We start from the raw sequence: 21,856 nt of genomic DNA on the forward strand, positions 1-21,856 counted from the left end.
ATTTGAATTGGCAGAAAAAGAATCAGTAAATTTGAAGATTAATAAAAGTAATGCAATCTGAAAAAACAGAAAAAACAAAGAATAATCAAACCATGAGATAAATGCAAAAATCACTAAATACACCAACATATGCATAATGGAGAGAAGTGAGAGAAAGAAACATAAGAATTATTAAGGAGTGATGCTTGACAATTTCCCCAGGCTTGCTGAAAAACATTAAAACATCCAAGAAAAAAAAAATCCAAGAAACAATGAACTTCAAAGAAGATAAACAGAAAGAGATCCACAGCCAAATAGTATTGTCAAATTTTGAAAGCCAAAGATTTAAAAGAGAAAATTTTAAAAGCAGTAAGAGGAAAACAACTAACCATGTACCAGGAAAGTGCAATCAGATTGACAGATGATGTCTCATGAGAAACAATGGAGGCCAGAAAGCAGTGGTCTAACATATAATAAGTTCTTAAAGTAAAAAACAAAGCAAAACCCCCATCAACCAAAAATTATGTACTCAGCAAGATTATCTTTCAACAATAATGATGAAATGTAGATACTCCAAAATAAATAAAATCTGAGAGAATTTATTTTATTATTATTTCTATTAAAAATAGGGTCTCACTCTGCTGCCCAGCTGAACTACAGTGATGTGATTATAGCTCACTGCAGCCTCAAACTCCTGGGCTCATAGAACCTCCTGTCCCAGCCTCCCCAGTAGCTGAGAGTAGAGGCACATGTCACCATGCACAGCTAATTTTTAATATTCTTTGTAGAGATGGAGGTCTCACTGTGTTGCTCAGACTGGTCTCAAATTCCTGCCTTAAGTAATCTGACATCCTCAAGACCAGCCTGAGCAATATGGAGAGTTTGTGCCACAGCGTGAGACCTCATCTCTAAAAAAGAAAATAGTAATTACATTAGAAATTATATATCTAAATTTATTGGTTATTTCACATATAAAAATGTAACATGTCAACGTTTTCTCAAAATGTTATTTGATAATAATAGCGCAAAGGATATGGGTTGGAACAGTGCTGTTTTGGAGCAAGGAAATGACACCAGAGGGCAACTCAAATCCACGGAAAGGAATAAAGAGAATCAGAAATGATAAATAAGAAGTTAACATAATATACACTATAAATGTATAATTGAGCCACTTCTCACAGATTCTTTATAAATATGTAAGATTACACACGGCAATAATTATAACAATGTATTATTGATTTATAACATATACTGATTTAATACATGGCTGTATAAAATAGTGCAGGAAAGGGGAGGAAACACCTCCAGAGCATTCCACTTGGCAAGTACTATATATACATTCTTTTCATGTATATAAAGTAAGTTCTCTAACTACATAGAATGAAATTAGAAATCAACAACAGAAGGAAATTTGGGAAATTTACAAATGTGTGGAAATCAAGTAACATAACTCCACGATTATAAATGAGTCAAAAAATAAATCACAAAAGAAATTAGAAAATACTTTGAGATGAATGAACAAACAACACACAAAAATTTATGGGATACAGCTAACGCAGTGCTTAGAGAGAAATTTATAACTGTGAATACAAACAACAACAAGAAAAGAAAAACGCTTTTCTGGGGATGCTGTCCAGAGGCGCTCAGAATGGCCCAGCATTTGACCCACTATCTTAGGCTTTCCTGCAATACAGCCTCTAATAGAACCAGGCTGTCCTGTATCCCTGATAATAGAACTGCTCACATCTATACCAAGAAAGTTGGAAAAGCACCAACATCTTCGTGAGGCATGTGTCCAGGCAGACTCCCAAGGGGTTTGTATTATGAGATTTAAAGTTTTTATGAGGTTTTTGTCTCAAACAAACATGTCAGTAGGGCCTGTGGTGGTTCTGAGTGGACTAAATGCGTCCATGACAGGATCAAGCATGCTTTCTTCAACAGGGAGCAGAAAATTGCTGCGAAAATGTTGATGACACAAACACCAGGTCTGAAAGCTAAATTTAAAAATGAAGCTGTTTTGAATAGTAACAAAGCCAAAGGCTAAAAACAAAAAAGATCTCACCTCAATAACAGTTCCTTACCATAAGAAACTATACATAGATGAACAAATTACACCCAAAGGAAGAAGGGAGTAAATAATAAAGACTGGAATGAAAATAAATTAAATGGAGAGTAAGGGGAAAAATCAATAAAACCAAAAATTTGGTTCTTTGAAAAAAATCAACAAAACTGACAAACCTTGATCTAGACTTGCTAAAACACAAAGCAAAACCACAACAACCAACAGCAACAAAACCCAGTGCTCGAATGACCACAATCAGAAATGGAAGAAGAATCCTCACCATTGATCTCACAGATATAAAAAGGATTAGAGAAGAATATTACCATCAACTGAACACCAGAAATCTAGATAGAATGGACAAATTAATAGAAAGACACAAACTACCAAAACCGGCTCAAGAAGAAACAGAAAATCTGAATGGACTGATAACAAAGAAAGAGATTCAGTAATTTAAAAAGCTAATCACACAGAAAAACCTGGGACTGGAGGCTTCACCAGGTAATCCAAACAAATATGTAAAGAATTAGCACCAATCCTTTACAAACTTCCAAAAATAGAAAAGGAAACACTTCCCAACTCATACTGGGAGACCAGTTACTTGATACAAAAACCAAAGACATCACAAGAAAACTACAGATCAACATCTCTCATGAGTATACACAAAAATGCTCAACTAATTGCTAGCAAACCAAATCCAGCAACATGTACAAAAAATTTACATACCATGGTTAAGTGGGATTTATCCCAGGGATGCAAGGTTGATATAACATATTAACATCAAGCACTGTAATACACACTAATAGAATAAAGGACAAAACTCCTGTGTTCCTTTTCACCTAGGGAAAGCATTCGACAAAATCTAATGCCCTTTCTTGTTAAAATAAACAAAAACAAGAATACAAGGGGACTTCTACCAAGAGTAGGAAAGAACTTTCTCAACACAATAAAAGGGATCTACAAAAACTCACAACCAAAATCTTATTTAATGGTAAAAGACTATATTCAGCTTAAAATCAGAATGAAACAAGGTTCTGTCTGTCTTTGCTACTTCTATTCAACAGTGTACTGGAGGTTCTACCAGCGAAAATGGGCCAAAGGGCGGGGGGGGGGAGCTTCAAAACTAGAAGGAAAGAAGTAAAACTATCTCTATTCTCAGATGATGTCATCTTGTACATATATACAGATTAATCAAAAGAATTTTTAAGAAATCATAAGAATTAACATGTTCGAGAGCATTGTAGGATATAAGATCAATGTACAAAATTTAATTGTGTTTCTATACACTAGCGATGAACAATTTGAAAAGGAAATTAAGAAATCAATTTCATTTACAATTACATCAAAAACAAAAAATGCTTAAAAATAAATTACCTAAAGGAGTGCAACATGTATACACTGAAAACCAGAGGCTTTGTTCAGTGAAATTAAGGGAACTCTAAATGAATGGAAAATTTTATGTTGAGGGATCAGAAAACTTTTATAGTCACCCTCACTTCCCTGCCCCAGCCATTCCCACTCTCAGGCAGCCACTCATCTGTTTCTCATCTCTAACTTGTCATTTCCAGGTTACTACATGAATGGAAAGACACAGCACACAACCTCCTGAGCTGGCTCTCCTCACTTGGCATCATGCTCTTGAGCTGTAGGTAAGTTGTGTGTGTCTCATCCTGCCTGTGTTCCTATGTGATCCTTAAACATTTTTTAGAATTCATTTTTATTTATCTATAGTGTTTACGGGCATACCTCTTTGTATGGATTTTCCGTGGTGGTTCTTTTTTTTTTTTTTTTGAGACACAGTCTCACTCTATCCCGACTCTGGGTAGAGTGCTGTGGCGTCACTATAGCTCACAGCAACTCCTGGGATCAAGTGATCCTCTTGCCTCGGCCTCCTGAGTAGCTAGGACTACAGGCCTTTGCCACCATGTCCGTCTAGTTTTTTCTATTTTTATTAGAGACAGGGTCTCACTCTTGCTCGGGCTGGTCTCAAACTCCTGAGCTCAAGTAATCCACCCACCTCAGCCTCCCAGAGTGCTGGGATTACAGGCATGAGCCGCCACTCCTGGCCTCTGTGGTTGTTCTTAAAAGTCACACGGACATAACTTATGCATGTCTACTGGTGTCAACATTTTACCAGTTCAAGCAAAGCGTGGAAACCTTACCTCCCTTTAAGTCACTGCATTAGTCAGGGTTCTCCAGAGAAATAGAACCAATAAGATGTGTGTGTATATTAGCGTGGTGTCCGTATCACAGTGGTTGGCACCAGCCATGTGCACCAAGGGTGGCAAGTTCAAACTCAGCCAGGCCAGCTAAACAACTGCAGCCAAAAAATAGCCAGGCATCTTGGTGGGCGCCTGTAGTCCCAGCTACTTGGGAGGCTGAGGCAAGAGAATCGCTTGAGCTCAAGAGTTTGAGGTTGCTCTGAGCTGTGACGCAACGGCACTCTACTGAGGGTGACATAATGAGACTCTGTCTCAAAAAAAGGATGTACATGTATATACATACAAAAGGAGATTTATTATGGGGAATCGCCTCTTGCGATTATGGAGGCCAAAAGTCCCAGGATCTGCCATCTGCAAGGGGGGCCCCAAGAAAGCTGGTGTATAATGCAGCCTCACCTGAAGGCCTGACAGCCAGGAGAGCTATGTGAACCCCAGTCTGGGGGGTGGTTTCCTCCTCCCTCTGCCCTTTGTTCTGCTCAGGCCCTTAGTGGACTGTAGGAGGCCCACCCACGTGGGGCAGGGCACTCAACTTTTCTGAGTCTACCAATTCAAACGCTAGGCTCATCCAGATGACAGTTGCAGACACGCCAGAAACAGTGTTTAATCTGAGCAGCCCCTGGCCAGTCAAGTTGATGTGTAAAATTAACCTCAGTTAATCTCCTTTGCTCTCCCACTTACAGTTGTCTGAAGTATTTCTTTCCTGGCCTAGGATGGTTTCCTCACATGAATTTTCAGCACTCAGCTGAGTACTTGGGGGAGCCCTCCAGAGATCCTTGTCTATGGATCCTTCAGCCTTCTGCATTCGGGAACCCATTCTGTGGTGTCCAGCTGCCTTGTTCTCCCTGGATTCAGCTCCATAACTCAGGGGGTCTGCTGGGCCCCTCAAGGACTCCCCCTCCCTGTGGGAAGCCTTGGCAGCACTGCCAAAGCAGCAGTCCCAGGGTCCCTGTTTCCTGGCTTTTACGGATCACTGTCCTTTGCTGCCCAATGTTCAGTATCCTGAAAAAGAGTATTTCATGTATTTCGTCCAGTTACTATTCTTCTACCTTGACTGGGTACAGAAGTCTTAGCAATTATTTTTGTTTTGGAAGATAGAGTTAGTATTATAAAGATATATCATTGTATTAACAAGTAATAGTTTTCTTACTGGTTTGTAAATTAACATATTAGCTATTTTTAAATGTATCCTTTTAATTTCTCTCTCTCTTTTTTTTTTTTTTTTTTTGTAGAGACAGAGTTTCACTTTATTGCTCTCGGTAGAGTGCCATGGCGTCACACAGCTCACAGCAACCTCCAACTCCTGGGCTTAGGCGATTCTCCCACCTCAGCCTCCCGAGTAGCTGGGACTACAGGTGCCTGCCACAACGCCCGGCCTGTTTTTTGTTGCAGTTCAGCCGGGGCTGGGTTTGAACCCGCCACCCTCGGTATATGGGGCCGGCGCCCTGCTCACTGAGCCATAGGCGCCGCCCTCCTTTTAATTTCTAATTTCTTTTCTTCTTTTTTTTTTTTTTGTAGAGACAGAGTCTCACTTTATCACCGTCGATAGAGTGCTGTGTCATCACACAGCTCACAGCAACCTCCAACTCCTGGGCTTAGGCAATTCTCTTGCCTCAGCCTCCCAAGTAGCTGGGACTACAGGCACCTGCCACAACGCCCGGCTATTTTTTGTTGCAGTTTGGTCGGGGCCAGGTTTGAACCTGCTACCCTCGGTATATGGGGCTGGTGCCCACCCACTGAGCCACAGGTGCCTCCCTAATTTCTAATTTCAAGTGTGGTAAATACTGATAAAAGTAGCCCACATAAATGAAAGCTCTTTAGTATCCTCAATATTTCTTTCTTTCTTTTTTTTTGAGAGTCTCACTCTGTTACTCAGGCTGGAGTGCAGTGGCATTATCGTAGCTCACCACTGCAGCCTCAAACTTCTGGGTTCAAGCGACCCTCCTGTCTCAGCCTCCAGAGTAGCTAGGACTACAGGCATATGCCAGATGCCTGGCAAGACGGGTCTAGCTTTTGCTCAGGCTGGTCTCAAACTACTGACCTCAAGTGATCCTTCCACCTTGGCCTCTCTAAGTACTAGGATTACAGGCATGAGCCACTGCACTCTCCCCTCAATACTTTTTAAGAGTTTAAAACAGGGGTCCTGAATCCAAAAAGTTTGGGAGCACTTTCACATGTGAGTTTCTTTATCCTCATCCTTATGGGGATGAGGCAGTTACTGCTGTTATCAACCCTGTTTTCTAGACCAGGAGACTGAGGCCCAGAGAAGTGAAGCAGTTATCCAAGATCATACAATTACTAAGTACAAGACAGTGTTTGAACCCACGTAGCCTAACTCCATAGAGTCAGTGTTTGTGAATCTGCCATGCCACACTGCCTTGAATAGCACAGGTTTTTCAGCCTGTTACAACACTATTAATCTTCACAGAGTAACCAATAGACACAGGCCCAGCCTGTTCTGGCAGGCACCTGCACTCACTTCCCACTCAGCAGAGTCTTTGGCCTCCAGGTGTCTTCACACTGCCTCCTTTGGGTGACCCTGGGGAGAAGATGTGTGGTTGATCTGCGCATTGCCTTCACCCTTGGGCCTCATATCTGTAGGCTGGATCCTCATGGAGAGCATCCAGGTGGAACTGCACCTTCTCCTGGGGCGCCTGTCAGAGGCATTGGGTCTCCTTGTAGCTGGTCAGCCCTTTGCACATGCACGTTGGTAGAACATCAGCGCCCGTCTAAGTTACTGTGCCTTGGGGTTTCCTAGACTGCCTCTCCTGGAGCAATTCTGGGGCTAGTGTACAGCTTTAAAAATCTGGAATGCAAGAAAATAAGTTTGAATGTGAATTGGCTTTTCAAACAGATTCTGTTTTTAAAAGAATGCTTTCAGCCCAGGGATGGGGCTCACGCCTATAATCCTAGCACTCTAAGGGGGTGAGGTGGATGGATTGCTTGAGCTCAGGAGTTCGAGACCAGCCCAAGCAAAAGTGAGACTCTATCTCTAAAAGTAGCTGGGCATTGTGGCAGGCACCTGTAGTCCCAGCTACCAAGGAGGCTGGGGCAAGAGGATCACTTGAGCCCAAGAGTTGGAAGTTGCTGTGAGCTATGATGCCACAGCACTCCACTGAGCGTGACAAAGTGAGACATTGTCTGAAAGAAAAACAAAAAGAATGCTTTCCTTCAATGAAAAGGATCCCTGAGAATAAACCATTTTATATTTATGTCAGTCCAGGTCAGGAATAATTGCATTGAGTACAATGATACTTGAGATTCTCTGGGCAGCAGGAGGGTGATCCACACTCCATACTTGGGCAGCTCCTCATCTGGATGTAGAACTCACCAACAATGTTTAAAACAACATACCTTTAACAATTATTTATTGGGCAACTACTCCGTGGAGAATCCTGTTCTTGGTCCAGGGGATAGAGCAGGGAAGGATGTGAGAGAAACTCTCCGTTCTTGGTGTGTATAGTGTAGTTACAACATGTGGGCAGGTTATTTTAAACAACATGGCAATCCAGTGTAACCTCCCTGCTTTCAAGGAATACCTGAGTGCCTGCTGTGTCCCTAGCTGGCCCTCTGAGCACTGTGTCATGTAAAGGTAAATGAAGTCCAATCCTCAAGAGGTGTAAAACGTGGCTGAAAAGCACAAACCAGTTATATTCATAGAAGTTGGACACGCAGGGCAGCGCCTGTGGCTTAAAGGAGTAGGGCGCCAGCCCCATATGCCAGAGGTGGTGGGTTCAAACCCAGCCCTGGCCAAAAACTGCAAAAAAAAAATAAAAATAAAAAAAATTAAAAGCTGAATTAAAAAAAAAAAAGTTGGACACACAAGCCGGGTATGTAGTGTGCATCAATCCGGCAGCCCTTCCCCTCAAGTGGCACATGACGGGGAGGGTGAGGGCACTGGCTTTGTGCAGCATAGTGCTATTGGTGCCCCTCAGCTGTGAGGCCAGGGCAGCACCGATGTGGTGGCAGACAGCTGGCATTTGTGTATGAAGAAACTGATGTGAAGTTGCAAACACAACATCATTAGGATCAGGTCAGTGATCAGCACTCACCTATAGGAGAAATGCGGGGTGATTTTTCTTCTCTCTGCTTCTAGGAATTTTCCAAGACAAGGAAGGTGTTATAGCAGAAGATTATAAAATGATTTTCACTTAAAGTAATACAAACGATCCTGAGATTTTCCTCTTTTCAGAGAAAGCAGTAATTGACAAGAAGTCACCCTTAGTAGCTCAGAAGTCAGTCAGTCGCCGATGGCAGGGTTTGTTTGCCTGGATGCTGTGGGGCTCTGTTGGCACGTGTGGCTCCGTGAATGTGGGGGCTCGGGGAACTGCTCATCTCACAGCTGCCCCTTTGCCGGCCCCTCTGAATGCAGAGGGCAGCTGTCGCTCCTTTTGTTCTTTGGGCCTAGCCCTCCGGCCAGAGCCAGAGCGCAGCACCTCCCCAGGGAGGCTGGCCTTTCCTTCCCCCACTTCCTAGTCTTCTCCTGACTCCAAGGTGCCTCTGGCCTCACCCTCTAGCTCTGAACCTCTGGCCAAGCCTCCCCTTCAGGGATAGGCGAGGCTGGAGTGCCTGGGTCCCCCATGGTGGCTGGACACACCCTGTTGCTGCCCCGTCCTCCACGTGGCTGTGCCAAGCAGATGGGCAGCTGCTATTTCCCTCAGAGAAGTTGCTGGTAGCACCCAGGGAAGGACACACCAAGGAGGTGGAGCGGCGTGTGGAGCAGCGTCACAGCCACCAAGGTAGAGACACTGGCAGCCTGGGTCCCGGGAGGGTCTCTGTCACGGGCCTATCCCTGCCATTTCCTCTTGCCTCTGAGCGGTCACACTAATGTTGCCAGTGTTGGGGCCGGGGAGCAGCCCTGGAGTGGGCTGTCTCCCTGCTTTAGCCTCCCACACACAAGTGGAACCAGGAGGGGAGGCCGAGCCCATGTTGGCTGCTGGCTGGCCTTCTGCTGGCGAGGCCACATATGCACAAGCCGGGCCTGGGAGCAGACAGCTGGCCTTTACTCTGGACAGAAGTTCTAAAAGCTCTGATGGGATGGTCATTGTGGGAAAGCAGCAGCAAAATGAACCTCAGTACGTGGATAAAATAGTCTCAGGGGCTCTCTGCAGCCCCTGCAGATAAAGAACTCTGTGGTTACTGCACCCAGGCCATCATGGCTTGAGGTACAAAAATGTGGCATTCCTGAACGTCTCCTGGGGTCTGTTCTTGGATACTCTTGTTCCAAACTTGTGAGTTGAATGAAGTCTGTTCCACAGCTAAGGCAAGAGCATGACAGCATTTTCCTCCCAAAGTCCAAGGCCAGGCCATCTCTGAAACATTACGAAGCTCCGTGGCTCAGCCCCACCTCTGAGTAACCCAGACTCCCAGGAAGGGTTCTGTGCTCCCCTCAGACCAAAAGGAATCTCTGGGTCTCTAGTTGTTTGTTCTGAAACTGTCGAGACAAGTAGTGGACCATGCTGCTAACTTCTGTCACTGAGCAGTTGTGCATTCCAGAGAGAAGTAAGGTCATTTCATGCTGGTCAGATGGTATGTCTGTGACGGTTCTGAGGGCATGCTCATATTGCAAAAGAGAAACATTTACTTTTCAAAACAGCAGTGTGCGGACATCTGTGGGTGCCAGAGGGAGTGTGCTGCTGTGTCTTTTTCCTCTGGCCAAGGGCCCACCAGGGAGGGAGGAGGCCCAGCTGCAAAAGCCAGGTGCTTCCCTATTCTTCCCCAAGGTCTTACACAGGCCACTTCCCGCATAAACTTTGGCCTCGAGGGAGCTGGCTGGCTAATCAGAGCTGTGTGTTTACACCGGACAGTTGCTCAGGATTTTACTCGTCCCCTGTGCCTGGAAAGGGAAATGCCTAAACCAGATTTGGGGCAGAGGCCCTTTGGGTGGAATGGCTGTCCGCCTGACCTCACATCACCTGAGGCCATCTTTAAATGGGCATGACACCTGTGTCCCCTCCTGGGCAGGCACCCTGGCTCCTGCTCTAGGAACTGGGCAGTGGCAGGAGACCTGAGTCCTTCTCGGGACTGTCAGGCCTTCTCTGTCCCCTGCTGTCACGTGGGGCAGGGCTTGGCTCTGGATACCAGAGGGGGGCGTTTGAGGCGCTTTGAGGCCTCCAGGTTTTCCCCATCTTCATGCTACTGAATGTCCACACTGACCAAGGGAACCCTACCTTTGCCCCCATGAGCCCTGGGCACTGGGCTGGTCCGGGGTGAGTTGGTTGGACGAGGGGAGAGAGGGGCAATGTGGAGGAGCTGGGGCATCTGCCTGTGGAAGGGGTGCTCACCTGCCCTGAGCCCCGAGATCCTACACCTATGTCATCTTCTAGGGCAGCTTTTCGGGGCCTAGGTTGGCCTCGGATGTCTTGGAGCCCCACCTGTCCCATTCTGAATCACCACATGCCATGTCCTCTTCCCACCCTGCCCCACCCCCCTCCAACTGCTGCCCATTCTCTGCCTCCCTTCAGAGCAGTTACACTATTCTTCCCTTTGGGCCCCGTGTTCCTTACTCCAGAGAGCAGCGTCTGCATAGACCCAGTGAGGAATGCTTCTGAGGGTGGGGCCATGCGAGGGCCCCGCCTGCCCCTCTCCAGGTGGACGAAGGCCCCTCATTCCCAGGGGCTTGCTCTTGAGCCAAACCTACATCCCTCCCTATCCCTCGCATGCAGTGTCTACACAGGGCAGCTGGTCCTCCTCACAGCTCTCTCCCTCCTGGTTTCTGCAGAACCTCCCTCTCTCCCTTCTCCTGCTATCTCCCTCACTGCCCTGCTGGCCTGCTCACTCTCCTTGTGCTCCCCAATCTCTCACCCTTAGAGGGCTCCCAGCTGGCAAAGACACCTTTAGGGGTCCCATCAAGCCCCTGGGTTGAAATTCCCTCTGTACCAAGCTTTCCACAACTGGAGAGCTCAGACTCTCCTCTGAGCTCAGGTTCCCAGTGGCCCCATGCCATGTCCCCTGGGATGCCCACAGCCCTCTCTGTTGCAAATTCATCCCTTGCCAACCTGCCCAGGCTGCTCCACTACCGCCAACATCCAAGCAAGCAAAGACACCTACTGGTCATCTTGACTTACATGCCTGCCATGTCCCTGACCACCACACTCACACCCGTCCCACACATCTGCCACACAACGGCCACACCCTACACATCCAAATTCTCAAAAACTCCTGTTGGTTGAAAAAATATTGCACCCCTTCTCACCATCCCTACTGCCATGTGGTCAGGCCCTCCTGGACGCTCACAGTAGCTTCTGATCAAACTGTCCTTGTGACCACTCCAGCCCTCAGGCAGCAGCCACACATGGCAGCCAGGGAAACTTTCCTAATGATGTTTTGTTATGAGAAATTGTAAGCACTCATCAAAGGAGAATACTAAAGATACCCACAACCCAAGTGCTCCCATTACTATCATAGTGCACTCACTTTACCATCTCTCTTCATCTCTCCTTCCTTTCCCCCCCCCCATCCACCCATTTGAGATGTTTTGTTGTGTTGAGATAGTATCTCACTCTACCACCCAGGCTGGGGTACAGAGGCATCATCATGGCTCACTGCAGCCTTGAACTCCTGGGCTCAAATGATCCTCCTGCTTCAGCTTCCTGGGTGTCTGGACTACAGGCACAGGCCACTGTGCCCAGATCATCTTGATTTGAAAAATGTATTTCATAGCCAGGCATTGTGATGGGTGCCTGTTGTCCCAGCTACTCGGGAGACTGAGGCAAGAGGATTGCTTGACTGCAGGAGTTGGAGGTTGCTGTGCGCTGTGACACCACGGCACTCTACTCAGGGTGAAAGTGTGAGACTGTGTCTTAAAAAATGCATTTCAAAGTAAATAACAGACATCAGCAACTTTCCACCTAAACAATTCAACATGCACATTATTAACCAGAGTTTGTTGTTGTTTACTTTTTTCTTTTGAGGTAAAGTTTATATACATTGAAATGTACAAATCGTTTTTTTTTTTTTAGAGACAGAGTCTCACTTTGTTGCCCTCAGTAGAGTGCTGTGCTGTCACAGCTCACAGCAACCTCCAACTCTTGGGCTTAAACAATTCTCTTGCCTCAGCCTCCCAAGTAGGTGGGACTACAGGTGCCCACCACAACGCCCAGCTTTTTTGTTGTTGTTGTTGCAGTTTGGCCAGGGCTGGGTTTGAACCCTCCACCTTAGTATATGGGGCCGGCGCCCTACTCACTGAGCCACAGGCGCCACCCCAAATCTTAACTGTATATTCCATGGGTTTTGACAAACACATAAACACCATGTGACCCAAACCCCCTCCTCCCTGCCCCCTGCACCACCACCACCACCCCCTCCTCCCCCCCCCCCCCCCGTGAAGATATTGACTATTACCCCTGGAAGCTCTCCCCAGTCAATCCCAGTCCCTCACCCCACCCTGAGGCAGCTCCTATTCTGAACTTTTCCACCATTGACTAATTTCACTTCGTCTAGAACTTGCTACACAAGGAGCGGGTGCTCCCTTTTCATTCAGACGCAGCGGTTCTCAACCTTGGCTCGCAACCCCTTTGTAACAATGAAAAGACATGGCGGCATTAGGAAGGTTGAGAACCACTGATTCAGAGTAATGCTTTGGGATTCACTCACGTTGAGGCTAGACCGCTGTGCTTGCTGCTGTCGCTCAGATCTCCCCCACCCTTCTAAGGGTGGGATCCAACTTCACTGTGGCTGAGGTGCTCTGCCTTCCCAGGCCTCTCCCCTTACTCTCCGTGCTCCACTTCCCACTTGTCCAGTTGGGCTGGCCTTCTTTCCCACCTGGAGTAGCCCAGGCCCACTCTCACCTCGGGGCTGCTGGACTTGCCCCTTCTGCTGCTGGATGCTGTTCCTGCAGGTGGTTGCCGAGCTGGCTCTTTTCCACATCCTAGTTTGAGCTCAGATGTTTCCAGCTCAGAAGCCTTCCCTGGCTCTCTGCTCGGCTACAGCAGCCCTCCCTTGCTCCCTCCACTATCCCACTATCGTGTTCTTTGCAGCACTGATCTCTGTCTAAAATCAAGTTCAGATATTTATTTGTTTGTCTACTGTCCATCCCTCACTCCCTGCTGACCTCCACGAGAGCCTGGTCAGTGTCTTCTTGCACATGCTGCACCTCCTGAATGGTGAACAAGTACAGGACTGAATGAAGGACTTTCAACTGCTCAGCGACTGCTGGCTCTTTCCTGCGACTCTGACCTCTGGCTGCACTGTAAGAGGCTGGCCAGGGCTCTGCAGTATCTCTCTAAGCAGTACCCCCAGCCCCTGACCGCTCTGAGTTTGCCCTGGCCTCGGGATGGGGAACACCGGGTGGGTAGGTCAGCAGCTGGGTGGATGGGTGGGTGGGTGGGTGAGCAGCAGAGGGTCTTAGTTTGGCCACAGCCAGATCCCTGTGTGTTCAGCAATCATAGAAGGGAGGCTTTCAGGCCACAAGGCAGGAATGGGGTGCCCTGCAGAAAGAGAGTGGGAGCCTTTGGTGTTTTGCCACCTCTTTTCGTCCTCTTTGGTTCCCACAGGACCCCGACACTTCCTTAACCATCTGGCAGTTGATTTCTGTGTGCAGCCCCACACTTATGCCTCTACAGTTAGTACTTGTGGACAGCATTTCTCCCTCTATGGCCGATGAACCAAGAAATCACTCATACTTATGCTCAATCAGCCATTGCGTTACAGTTAAACAATCAGTTAAGACACAATTGCAAAAAGGAATAACTGTAAACTGCACTCATGTCAAGATACCAGCTACTTGGAACAGGTGCCTTTTCTAAGCTTATTTGTGCAGATGGAACCTCATGTTACTATCAACTCATCTTTCTGAATTCCACTGTTAGTTTGTTTGTGGGTTTCCATTCGCAGAGTCATGTCTACATAGTCTTTTTCTGTTGCCAAGAGCAGAGGTAATGTGTTAACACATGGGGCTGCAGCTCTGGGCCCACAGCGTGGGGTTCTGATTCAGGATGCCTCCAGTTGTGAGCGGCATTCCTCCACTGGCTGGTATCTGCCCGTAGGTAATCATGAGGATGTTTGGTTTTGTTCGTTTAATTTTCTCAGAATAGATTCCCTAAATGGTTTGATATCACCAAGTTATCCCAGAGCCTCTTATTGTGGCTTGTCATCGACTGCTTCATTATAGAAAGGAGTCCCTGGTTCTCCTCTGCAGCAAACTTGAGGGTCGCCCACACGCTTAGATGAAATGGATATTATTTCCTGGGAAGGGCACTGGCTGGGCATCTGGGTGTGCCTTGTCAGGATGGCAACAGAAGAGGAACGCCCGCTGTCCTTGGCCGCTCTGCAGGCGGGACTGCGTGGACTGCGGTGCCCCGACCCCCTCCCAGGCCACCGAGGAATCAAGGCCGGCTGTCCGCGCCCAGGCAGCTGTGGGAACTCCGACCAGGAGGCCCGGTGGGGAGGTGGGCCCAGCCTGGGCCCCGCGCCCCTCATCCCGCACGCGTGTGGTCCGGGCCGGCGGGGAGGGGGGTGTCGGTGAGCAGCGGCGGGCGGGGCGGGTGCTCGTTCGCGTTTATTATAACTTCACTCCCTTTAAAAGGAAAACTATGCCCGGAATCTGGGAGGTGGCGAGAGGAGCCCGAGTGGGGAGGACGCGACCCGCTCCCGCCGCTGGCCGCGTTCGGGCGTCCCCGGAGCGGGGGCTGCGCGGCGTGGGGACCCACCCCACCCCATCTCCTCCCCCGTCACCCCATTTCCTCCCCCGTCACTCCATCTCCTCCCCCCTCCCCCCTGCCTGCCTCTCCCCCCATCACCCCTGCCTCCCTCTCCCCGCCCCCGTCCCCCTCTCGCCCCCATTCCGCGGGCGGGGCGGGGCGGTGGAGACGCTCCTGGCCATTTTTAGGCGGCTCCCAGCTCCGCGCCGGGTCCGGCTGGTGGGCGCCGGGGCGGCGGCTGCGGCGGAGGCGGAGGGAGTCCGGAGGCGACCCGGGCCCACCGTGCGCGGCCACCATGACGGGAAGGTAACGGCCCCCACCCGCCCCAGGGGGGGCTCCTCTCGCTGGGCTCCGCGACTCCCCCTGACCTCAGGTGTCTGACCCTGGCCCTTTTCTGGGCAGCTTCCCTGATCGTCGGGGAGGGGTCGCTCCTGCCCGCATCTCTTCGTCCGGGGTCAGGGCCGCAGCAGCAGGTGCAGCTGTCGCCCACCCCACCCCCTAACCCTGGAACATGGGTCATCCCCTGGCTAATAGAAGACCGGGGCCCACGAGGCAGGGCACTTGCCCAGGGTCACCCAGCCGTCAAAGGGCAGAGCTAAACCCTTCAAACGGACCCCCGACGCCCCGCTGTGGAATCCTGGGTCTGAGCCTTCTGTTTCCTCCTTTGTAAACCTGGGGTTGTAAAAATGGTAAAAATCGTAAAGGCAAGAGCCAGCTGCACGGGAGTGGGCTGGGACGGGGGCTCCCCTGGGCCTGGTCAGGCCACTTACTGCCATTTCGCAGATGAGGTAACAAGAGGTCACAGAGGCTGAGTGACTCAGGGGTCTGGTCACATGTCCACTAGTGTCCAGCCCGTGTTGGCCTCTGCAGTTCTTTCTGGAACATGGTTGGGCACAAGTGGGAACATGACTCAGGGCTGAGTAGGAGGGGCTGCTCTCTGAGGCCCACAGCCCCCTCCAGCCACGTCCTGGCAGGAGGTCCCTCTTCTCCCTGACCCTACACTTAGGACTCCTCAGGACAGGGAGCCCCAGGCCTGTGGCTTTGCTGGGAAATGAGCTTGGGGAGTGGAGGGCAGTGCCTAGCAGTGTGGTGACCATGGAGGCGCAGGGTGGTCCCAGGCCTGCAGGGGCGCTGCCTCTGATTGCCATTAAGGCTGGGCCCCAGGCCTTTGGACAGCTCCAGGAGCCCATAATGGCCTGCCAGCTGTCACCTAGTGAGTTTCCTGCCCTTCAGATGCCTTCAGTTCTGCTCCCCACCCTTGCTTCCCAAAGCCAACTTTTCTGACTTGGACATACCCTTAAACCTTGCCTAAGGTCCCTCTATACAGCAAGATGGAGGGACCCGTCCCCAAGAGAGTGGCAGCTGTGGGCTCACAGTTGCCTGTGGCCACCCGCAGTGTGCTCATGTGGGAGGGGCCCTGCCTCCCATTTCCCACAGGGCTCGCCTGCCAGCTGCTTGGTTCCCCATCCTCAGTTTTCTAGGAAAAGAAAGAAGAAAAAGAAATAGGAACAGAGTCAGGAGCAGCCACAGAAGCAGTACTGAGGTGGGGGGCGCTGAGAGGCAGTTACTTTGGGCACAGGAAAGGCGGTGAGTAGGGCAGGGCCACTTTGGCGGGAAGTGGGGTGCAACTGTAGACCTGGAAGCACCTCGGTTCTCCCAGCAGGGCTCCTCTCACCCTGCGTCCCTTGGGCCTTCCATGGAATGGACCCACGAAGACAAGCGGGTGGGAGCAGGGGCCAGCCTGCCGCACTGTGTGGACTGTCACCAAACCACACAGGGATGACAGTTAAGCCTGTGGAGAGCACTGTGTCGGAGTTTTCCTTGTCAGAGGAATGCTGCTCATCTTAGAGAATTAGGAAAAAGCTAGAAACACAAAGATACGACAGAAGAGTAAAAAGGAAAGAAAAAACCCCCAGTCTCGCTGCTCAGAGCTACCCTTCTTGCACATTTTGGTGGCTTTTGCAGTTCTCTCTTGGCACATTTGTTTGATATGGCTATGTGGTCCGAGTGGAGGTTACAGCCTCCCTTGAAGTCTGCCCAGCTGCACTTGTGCCCGTGACATGCTGGCCTTGCTGTCCTCCACCCAAGGAACTGGGCCAGCCAGCGGCGAGGAATGGGCATCTGACTTGGCTTTTGGAGTGGGTGAGGTTTTTCCTGTGCCAAAATCCATGGAGTTTCCTTTTCACTAATTCATGCCAGGATGCCTGGTCCATCTCCACTGTCCCTTCATGATGCCAGGCAGTTGTTCCTCACACCGGGCTCCTGGCTCTCTCCACATCCCTGCCACCCTCGTACTGCCTAGAGCCAGGCTGCTCTTGGGACACCCTTCTGCTTGCTCACCTTCAAGGGCCCCCTGCTAGCTTTCCCCAGGACCTTAGCAGGCAAGAGCAGGGAGGGCAGGGAAAGCCACCTAAGTGACCTGGAGTGGCGTGCATGGTCATGCACTGTGCAGATGCCCCTGTGGGTGCTGTGTAGAGAAAAGGGTGGCTGAGGTGGGGGAAGAGGAGGCAGACTCAGAGCTGATTGGCTGTGGGTGGGCAGCAGAGGGCAGAGGGTAGAGGAAGCCCTGATTGGGCATGAACAGCCCACTCGGTGTGGGCATGATACACTTGAAGAGCTGCAGCAAGTCTAAGGGGACGGCCTGGGAGGCAGCTGGATGTGTGGAGGTTGTAAACGCCACTCAGTCCACTCATAGCCACATCAAACAAACATACCAAGAAAGAACTGCAGAAAGTCACCAGAAGAGGGCTGGGCTGCACAGAGGGTTGGATGTGGCCTAGAACATGGTGTGGTTGCTGAGGGATACACAGGGTATGCCCTGGCCAGAGAGGGGCTTGGCCCCAGGTTTGTGCTACAGGGAGGATGTTAAGACCGCCTGCCTAGGAACTCAGCCATCCCTGCTACTCCTAGAAATGGAGCCCACAGCAGCGTGAGCTCAGTGGCTTGGTCTGCCATAGAGTGAAGTCCCACCATGTGACCGGCAGGCATTGACGCTGTTGTATGCTGCCTTTGGTACAGCATAAATTGGGCTGCTAGATCCCAGCCCTCGTATCTACCAGTCTAGTGATCCCAGCCCTCATATCTACCAGTCTGGTGCTTCTCCTGAGTGAGGGCATTTAAGCAAAATGTGAAGTGATGAATGATGAGGCTTATGAAGGTGTGGCCTAGGTGAACCCTGAGCCCCAAATACCAGATGGGCAAGGGAGGATGCCCTAGGCCTCCTCCTCGTCTTTGCTTCTGCTACTAGAGCTGACTCACTTCCTTAACTGGCGCACAAAGGGGAATGAAGGGCCCGATCTAAAGCTGGTGTGCAGTCGGTGGTGTAAATGAATACCCCCACCTCGACTTGTTTCAAGGTAGCAACATGGAATTCACAGTTTGCAGAATTTCTGGAAATTTAACAATCTGCTGGTGTGAGCCAGCATGATAGCCCAGGAATGCCACTGTGGAGGAGGCCCCTGGGCTTCCTGCTTCTCTCTGCACCGACCTAACTCTGTCTGTGTTGAACCATCCTTGACCCTTCCATTCCAGGTGGGGAGGAGCAAAGGGAGGCACATCTCTGTCCACATTATATGTAGGCATAGCTTTTAAATTACTGAAAGTGAATGTTCAGGTGACTGACTTCATGGATGGCTTAGTGACATACTTCTGACGAACACTGTCATCTTGCTGAGATGAGGTGACTGCAGGTGTGTGAGTAAAGCCAGGTATGTGTCCTTACCCATGTTTGATTTTTTTTTTTTTTATTACCATATTTTTACTGTGACCGTGTTTGAGTTTTAAACTAAGGAAGTAAATTGTTCAAAATCAAATTTTCTGTGCAGTTGAAATATATCGTTCATTGGAGGTCTACAAGGGGATCTCGTGAAGTTGTGCTCAGCCTCCCAAAGAGGAGTCAGGTGAGAGAGCTGGCTCTGGAGGACACCCCTGCCCACTGGACTGATGGCAGCACCCAGGGCTCTGGCAGCAATCCTGCTTGTAGCTGGCTGGCAGCTGCCTGGCCTCAGTCTGCCTCTAGGAAGCTATGTAATTGCACTCTTTGTTATTTGTGTGTGTGTGTGTGTTTTGTTTTGTTTTGTTTTTTGAGAGTTTCACTATGTTGCCCTTGGTCAAGTGGGCAACCTCAAACTCTTGGGCTTAAGCAATTCTCTTGCCTCAGCCTCCCAAGTAGCTGGGACTATAGGCGCCCACCACAACGCCTGGCTAGTTTTTGTTTGTTTGTTTGTTGTAGTTGTCATTGTTGCTTAGCAGGTCCGGGCTGGGTTTGAACCCGCCAGCCCTGGTGTATGTGGCTGGCGCCCTAACCACTGAGCACGGATGCTGAGCCAGTGTGTATATTTTTTAATTTGAGAAATAATTCATATATTATAAACTTCATCTTTTTAGAGTGTACAGTTCAGTGGTTTCTAGTACATTCACAAGATTATATAACTGGAACCACTAATTACAGAACATTTTAATCATTCCTCGAAGAAACCCTGTACCCATTTGCAGTCAGTCCCCATCGCCTGCTCCTCCCACCCCCTGGGAACCACTCATCTCCTTTCTGGGTCTTCAGATTTGCCTGTTCTGGACATTTCATGTAAATAGAACCCCACGTCACGTGACCTCTTGTGCCTGGCTTCTTTCATTTAGCATGTCATCAAGGTTCACCACGGAGAATCACGAGTCAGTACTCATTCCTTTTTTCTCTTTTTCAGCTAGTCATGTTTTGCTAGTCAAGTGAAGCAATGGGAATTGAGTAGGAACAAAGAAATCTTTAACTGGCTGTTATTGATTAGTTGTAAACACCACTGCACTTGGATTGTTTCTGCTTTTTGACTATTATGAATAATGCCACTATGAACATTCATATCCAAGTTTTTGTGTAAACATGTATTTTCTCCTTTTTTGAGCATGTACCTAGGAGTAGAATTGCTGGGTCAAATAGACTTTTTAAAGAACGGATAATTGTCTTCCAAATAATTGAATAATTTCACATTTATTCCTAGTATATGTTCTATTACTGGTGTATATTCCATTGGAATGTATGAAGGTTACAATTTTTCAACATCCTTACCAACACTTGTTGTAAGGTGATACTGACCTCATAGGGAGTGTAAAGTAAGGTCATATTGTGGTTTTGATTTTTCTTTCCCTAATGATTAATGTTCAGCATATTATGTGTCTGTTGGCCACTTGTATATCTTCTTTGGAGAAATAGCTGTTCAAATCTTTTGCCCATTTTTTAGATGGGCTGTCTTTTTATTGTCCAACTTTTTTTTTTTTTTTTTTTTGTAGAGACAGAGTTTCACCTTATTGCCCTCGGTAGAGTGCCGTGGCGTCACACAGCTCACAGCAACCTCCAACTCCTGGGCTTAGGCAATTCTCCTGCCTCAGCCTCCCAAGTAGCTGGGACTACAGGTGCCCGCCACAACACCCAGCTATTTTTCTGTTGCAGTTTGGCCGGGGCTGGGTTTGAACCCGCCACCCTCGGCATATGGGGCCGGCGCCCTGCTCACTGAGCCACAGGCGCCGCCCTTTATTGTCCAACTTTTAAGAATTCTTTATATATTTGGGTACTAGATACTTAACAGATATGTGAGTTGTAAATATTTTCTCCTTTTTCTGTGGATTTTTAAAACTTTCTTGATAGTGTCTTTTGATAGACAAATTTTAAATTTGATGAAGTCTAATTTATTTATTTATTCTTTAGTTGGTTGAGTTTTTGCTGTCATATCTAGGAAACTATAGCCTAATCCTAGCCTATGAGATGAAAATATCTATGTTTTCTTCTAGGAATTTTATATTTTTAGCTCTAACATTTAGGTTTTTGATCCATTATGAGTTAATTTTTATATACAGCATGAAATAAAGATTTGAAATAATTCTTTTGCATATAGCTATTCAGGTGTTGATAAGACTATTCTTTTACCATTGAATGGTCTTGGCAATTCCTGTTAAAAATCAGTTGCCCACAGATGTATAGGATTATTTTCATAGTCCTAATCCTGTTCTATTGATTCGTATATCTATCCTTATGCCAGTGCCACACTGTCTTGATTATTGTAACTCTATAGTAAGTTTTGAAATTGGGAGTCCTCAGACTTTGTTCCTTTTCAAGTAATTTCAGATATTCTGGGTCTCTTGAATTTCTTTTTTTCTTTGAGACAGAGTCTCACTATGTCGCCCTTGGTAGAGTGCCATGGCATCACAGCTCATAGCAACCTCAAACTCTTGGGCTTAAGTGATTCTCTTGCCTCAGCCTCCCAAGTAGCTGGGACTACAGGTGCCCGCTACAATGCCTGGCTATTTTTTGGTTGCAGTTGTCATTGTTTAGCAGGCCTGGGCCAGGCTTGAATCCGCCAGCTTCAGTATATGTGGCTGGTGCTCTACTCACTGAGCTACGGGCACTGAGCTGGTCTCTTGAATTTTCATATCAATTTTAGGATCATCTTGTCTATTTCTGTAAAGAAAGGCAGTGAGAATTTTGATAGGGATTGCATTGAAACTATAGGTCAATTTGGTGTAGTGTGGTATTGCCATCTTAATAATATTAAATATTCCACTCCATGGACATGAGATAATTTTCCATTTATTTAAGTCTTCTTTAATTCCTTCCTTCCTTCCTTCCTTCCTTCCTTCCTTCCTTCCTTCCTTCCTTCCTTCCTTCCTTCCTTCCTTCCTTCCTTCCTTCCTTCCTTCCTTCCTTCCTTCCTTCCTTCCTTCCTTCCTTCCTTTCTTGTCTCACTTTGTCACCCTTGGTAGAGTGCTATGGCATCATAGCTCACAGCAACCTCAAACTCTTGGGCTGAAGCGATTATCTTGCCTCAGCCTACCTAGTAGCTGGGACTATAGGTGCCCGCCACAACGCCTGGCTATTTTTTTTGTTTAGCAGGCCCGGGTGGGTTCGAACCCACCAGCCCTGGTGCATGTGGCCGATGCCCTAACCACTGAGCTATGGGCACCCAGGTCTTCTT

At 48.3% G+C, this 21,856-nt stretch overlaps 1 protein-coding gene across 4 annotated transcripts in view; it reads left to right on the top strand.

Moving 5' to 3' along the window:
* The first annotated feature begins 14,523 nt into the window (after nucleotides 1–14,523).
* Nucleotides 14,524–21,856, top strand: part of LIMS2 (LIM zinc finger domain containing 2) — a 34,114-nt gene continuing 26,781 nt past the window's right edge. Inside the window, exons 1-2 of one of the 4 annotated variants that reach the window (XM_053596824.1) lie at nucleotides 15,245–18,604; nucleotides 18,722–18,796. Coding sequence is in view for 1 of the 4 variants with exons in the window: in XM_053596821.1 (XP_053452796.1) it covers nucleotides 15,193–15,203 (11 nt within the window). In the remaining 3 variants the exon portion in view is untranslated. Of the gene's footprint in view, nucleotides 14,646–14,941; nucleotides 15,204–15,244; nucleotides 18,605–18,721; nucleotides 18,797–21,856 lie in introns of those variants that run through there. The other 3 variants (XM_053596823.1, XM_053596826.1, XM_053596821.1) reach the window with 3 other exon arrangements.

Source organism: Nycticebus coucang, chromosome 7, assembly GCF_027406575.1.
Source record: "Nycticebus coucang isolate mNycCou1 chromosome 7, mNycCou1.pri, whole genome shotgun sequence".
Taxonomy (NCBI): Eukaryota; Metazoa; Chordata; class Mammalia; order Primates; family Lorisidae; genus Nycticebus; species Nycticebus coucang.